The sequence below is a fragment of the Ursus maritimus genome, unplaced genomic scaffold (genome assembly GCF_017311325.1).
Source record: "Ursus maritimus isolate PB19 unplaced genomic scaffold, ASM1731132v1 scaffold_24, whole genome shotgun sequence".
In the NCBI taxonomy this organism is placed as follows: domain Eukaryota; kingdom Metazoa; phylum Chordata; class Mammalia; order Carnivora; family Ursidae; genus Ursus; species Ursus maritimus.
In genome coordinates, this window is record NW_024424897.1 from 7,736,329 (window position 1) to 7,741,293 (window position 4,965).

The 4,965-nt window shown below is 60.0% G+C and overlaps 1 protein-coding gene across 1 annotated transcript in view; it reads left to right on the plus strand.

Annotated features, from left to right (window-relative positions):
* SDK2 (sidekick cell adhesion molecule 2) overlaps positions 1–4,509 on the plus strand; it is a 137,315-nt gene extending 132,806 nt beyond the window's left edge. Inside the window, exon 45 of the mRNA XM_040641205.1 lies at positions 3,512–4,509. Coding sequence (XP_040497139.1) covers positions 3,512–3,865 — 354 coding nt within the window. The 3' untranslated portion in view covers positions 3,866–4,509. The remainder of the gene's footprint in view (positions 1–3,511) is intronic.
* The last annotated feature ends 456 nt before the right edge of the window (positions 4,510–4,965 follow it).

Sequence of the window (4,965 nt, forward strand, 5' to 3'; positions counted from 1 at the left end):
CCTCCCACTGGCCCCCTCCCTGCTCTCCTTCCCAGGCCGGGTAATTGCTGAGTGAGTGGCTTTGAGGAGCTGTTAAGAGGCCCGGAGCTGGAGCAGTGGCCTGATTGCCTGGCGGCCTGGCGGGACTGCCCATGAAAGGTCCCCTTTGTGCTGGGTCGGTTACTGGGAAGCTGCATTCAATTACCGAGGCCCGCGTGAGAGTTGAAAGCAGGAATGGGCGCCCCGGGTCCCCCCTCGCCGGCTTTCTTCCCTTCTCACCCCACCCCCATGCAGAAAAGAAACAGATGTTCAAGGAGGTGGAGGCAGAGCCCCCCTGCCTCGGGCTTGGGAGAGCTGGGGGTGGGGCAGGCCCACCTCTAACCCCCTGCTCCTCCCGCTGCAGCTCTGCCTCCGTGGGCTCCCAGCTCTTGCTTCCGTGGCTTTTCCGTGCCCATCAGGAATGCCGCCCCATGGGGTCCCGCACATAGTAGGTGCTCAGCAGTTGGTAGCCGTCAGATCGTGATGATGCACATGAATGGGCTTTGGGGTCTGGGCCCCCCAGGGGGTCAGAGAAGCCCATCCCCACTCTAGTGATGCTTTATTTTGGGGGGCAGGAGGTGAACATTCTTCCCCTTTCCCAGCCGCCTGAACACTGAGCCACCCTCCCTGACCCCGGCTCCTTCTGACCCCTCCTGGGGGGCTTCCAGGCCTTTTTCACCCCATGAACTGCAGGCATCTACCCATTTTACAGACAGAGATACTGAGGCTGGGAGAGGCCAGGTGATGGGTCCAAACTTAACCTAGCTAGCAAGCGACAGAATCTGAACTTGGCCACACCACAGTCACCTCCTAGATACTTACTCACTCTGGGATGGGGCCATGGGGACGGGGACTCCCTTGTGGGCCTGGCCGAAGTTCTAGAACCGCCAGCAACGATGCTAGCAACTGATCAGGCCAGTTGGTGGGGAGGCCCGTCTGGAAAGACCCAACCCATAGGCAGAACTGTGGGGTGGCCCTCTCCCACCCCCCACACTTAAAGACCCTCGCTGCTCCTGGACCAGTCCCCCCACCCCCGCCAGCCCCCTGCCTCATGGCATCTACCACAACCTGCTCAGATTTCTCCTGCCCCTGGGCCGCCACCGCGCTGCCCCAGGCATCAGGTGCCCAGCTCTCAGCCCCCTCCCCACTCTTGGCATATGGAGCTCCTGTCTGTACGGGCCCCTTTGTTCCCTCCTGGGCCGGCAGCTGGGCAGTAGGCAAAGAAAGGGGCTCACATTGTGCTGTTCTGCGTCATGGGGAGAGCGAGGGACTTTCCATTGTCTCTGGCAGCCAGTTCTGCTGCCAAGAGGACTGAGGTCCTGGGAGGGGGTGCAGGGTGGTGGTAAGGAGAGCAGCCAGGACTGTGGAGGGGTGAGGCGGAGGGGGGGGTGTCAGACAACAGAAATTTGCAGATGGAGGAGGGAGTATGTAGTCCCCGCCGGGAGGGTAGAAGGGCTCTCTCAGTCCATCTCCAGACAGGAGGGGGTCATTCAGAGCATGTGTGGGCTTTGGAAAATCAGGCAGATCCGAGGCCCCCCGCTCTTCGTGTCTCGGGGTGAACCTCACCCTCTCCGCACTGGTGTTCTCAGTACCCACAGAGCGGTCGCAGCCACAACACGGAGGTGTGGAAGGTCACTAAGGCTCCGACCCCCTGGCAGAGGGCCTGCTCCCCCAGCTGGCAGCTGGAATTCTCCACCTTGTAGCTTTCTCCAGAGGGGCTGGTGCCCTACTGGACTTCGGGCTCCCGAGGGCAGGTGCACCTTGCACTCCCCGTAGCTCAGACCCCTTGCAGCAAGGTCAGCAGCTCTCCGCTTGCTGTCCCTGTCAAGCAGGACACAGTTGATCATCCCAAACGCGTTCGCATTGGGCTCACTGGGTTTTCTTGCTGCGGTTTTTATCCGAAGTAGGTTGATCAAATTTACTGCCTCTGCGTATTCGGGCCGGGACGTGGTAACCTGAGTGAGGCCTTCGGAGCTGCGTTTCCCTGAGAGCGTCCTGTTCACTCAAATCAGAGCATGTCTCTTCCAGAGCATTCTAAGGGTGTTCCATCTGTCCTCTTCTTGGTTCTCAAAACAGTGCTGGGCGCAGGGTGTGGGGGAGGGGCGCACGGTATTTTTAGCTCCACAATTCAGATCCGAACCAACGCGCGAGTGAGCGAGTGCTGTTTTCCTTCCCAGCCCAGCCTGACTCTCGTCTCCTGCTGATCCCCCCCTAGGCAGACACAGCAATGGTGGGACACCGAAGAAGCGACAGTTTTAGGAATAATTTAATATTTTGCGTTTAGGGGGGAAAGCCACAGGGCCGTCATCGTGTGAAGTTCGGACCTTCTGTTGATATTTTTCTCATGCTCGTCTTATGGATCACACGTGGGTGGGCACCAGCCTCCGTTCGGTGCCAGGAGCCACGGCAGGTCTGGCCCTGGCTTCGTCCCCAGTCACGCCGTCAGTCAGAGGTTAGGCTAAGGTTGGAACTCAGTGTATCACGCATGAATGTCTGTTCCAAAATGTAGGTTTTTGTTACCATCCGGGTATGACTGCCCTTGAAAAATCGAATTATTCAGTTCCCGAGAAGAGGGGACACACCACCCCATGCAGGGCCATGTCAGGGAAGCACCAGGGTCCCCAGGAGGCAGAGGGAGCAGGAGGGACACGTGGGCAGGAGCCTTCATTGTGGGGGCAGGCTTGGGCTCGCTCGAATAAACTCAGTGGGCTCTGGGGTAGAGGGGCTGTCCCTAGTCGTCTGGTAGCTGGCCCTGGAGTGACGAGGGACAGGGGAGAGTGAGGCAGTGTGACAGGAAAAGGCATCGCGAGCTGCGAGGATTGATCGACCGGCCCCGGGAGCCCATCGCCTCTCCAGAGTGGGCAAGCCCCCCCCCCCCCGATGTCAGAGCATCAGAAATACAGCAGATGGAAAGGCAGGATGAACTCACTCTCGAAAACATTATGCTAAGTGAAAGAAGCCAGACCCCCAAGCCACATACCGTATGAAATGCCCAGAGTACGTAGACCCACAGACATAAAAGCGGGTCGGGGGTCACCGCAGTGGGGGCGGGGGAGGAACGGGGAATGACCGCCGGTGCGTACAGGCTGATGGAACGGTTCTGGAACCACCCAGAGCGGTGGCTGCACAACATTGTGGGTGGACTAAAAGCCGCTGCCCCTTAGCTCTAAAACGGTTAACTTTATATTCTATGAATTTCCCCTCAATTAAAAAAAAAAAGGATTAGAACTCAGGCCTTCTGAGTTCGGATTCACGTCAGGGGCCTGCAGGCCGTATGCCAGCCCCACGGCAGACACTTCATCCCCACGATCTGCTCCGAAGGCCGGGAGGTGGGCACGACCGGGCGCCAGGCCCCCTTGGCCGTGAGGGGGTAGGCAGTGGCCCCCGTCTAGGGCTCGGGAGGTTCAGACCCGGGCACCTGCTGCCTTCCAGCCCTGAGCACGCTGACCTGGCCCCTCGGGGCCCCTGACTCTCCGATTCTCTGTCCTCGCAGGGAAGCGACAGTGAGTACGAGGCCGACCCGACCCACCAGAAGGCCCACTCCTTCGTCAACCACTACATCAGCGACCCCACGTACTACAACTCGTGGCGGCGGCAGCAGAAGGGGATCTCGCGGGCCCCGGCGTACAGCTACACGGAGAGCGACTCGGGCGAGCCGGACCACGCCACCGGGGCCAACAGCAGCAGCGCCCAGCAGGGCAGCCTCTTCCGGCCCAAGGCCAGTCGGACCCCAACGCCCCAGAACCCCCCGAACCCCCCGAGTCAGCAGAGCACCCTCTACCGCCCCCCCAGCAGCCTCACCCCCGGCTCCCGGGCTCCGATAGCAGGATTTTCCTCGTTTGTGTGACGTCGGAAGGGGGAAAAGGAAGAAAAGGAACGGCACCAAACTCCCCATCCGCCCCTCCCCGCACTGCCTGCCAGAAAACAAAAACACCAAGAAACCAAGTCAACTTTTCACCTCCTGAGTTTATTTTTCCAGAGATTCCAGGGCCAGCAAAGCCGGTGTTGAGGAGGAGAAGGAAGCCATGAGGGAGGCCGGGTGTGGCCTACGGTTGGTCGGCTCCAGATTGTGGGGTCCACTGCTCCCTTTGCGGACTGTGCAAAGAGTCAGGGCTGCAGTGGCCGGGCCTGAGAGAGGTGGGGGGCAGCGAGAAAGCTGAGGCCTAGAGAGCTGTAAGGCAGCGTGCTGAGGGGACGAGAAGCTTCTGGAAGCCCGATGGCTGCCCCTTCCACGTGTGCTGGGGCCCTGGGCCCACTGCTGGCTGCAGATGTGCAAGGCTGGTGTGCAAGGCTGAGCATCCCTGGGGGGCAAAGATCACCTCCTTTGCACCCGCTCACCGCTCCCCGTGCATCACCGGCAGGCCTTGGACGGACGGATGGCCCGGCCCCCTGGCCTGCTCTTCACACTCCACTGTCCCCTCCCTGGCTCAACGTCTCCACCAAGCATGTGGTTTATCTAGAAAAAGGAAAATAAGGAAGGGGTGAGAGTCTGCCTAGCTAGCTCTTTGTTCTTACACACTCTTTCTATGGTGAATCCAAGGCAGGGGCCCTGGGGAGGCGGGGCGAGGCCCCCACAGCACCGCTGAGCCCAGCCATGGCTTTACTTGAAATCACTTTCCCGAGCACAGACCAGGAGACGTGAACCCCGGGGGCAGAGGTGCAGGAACTGGCCAGGTACCACTGGGATAACTGGGCCCTAAGGCCCGAAATCAGAGCATAAGAAGTCTGCCTTCTCTCCTTCTTCCCTCCTGAAAGGAAGCTGCCTAGACAAGGAAGTTGAGTGAGCACAGGACTGGGGAGCTAGGCAGGGTGAGGGATGGCCATCTGGGCAGGCACACCCCTGTGCCTGGAGAGACCCCTTCCTCCTGAGACACACACACAGGTCCCCCATGCACTTGCAAGGAGAAAGGTCTAGAGATCCTCTCCAAGACAAATCCCTTTGGGTCC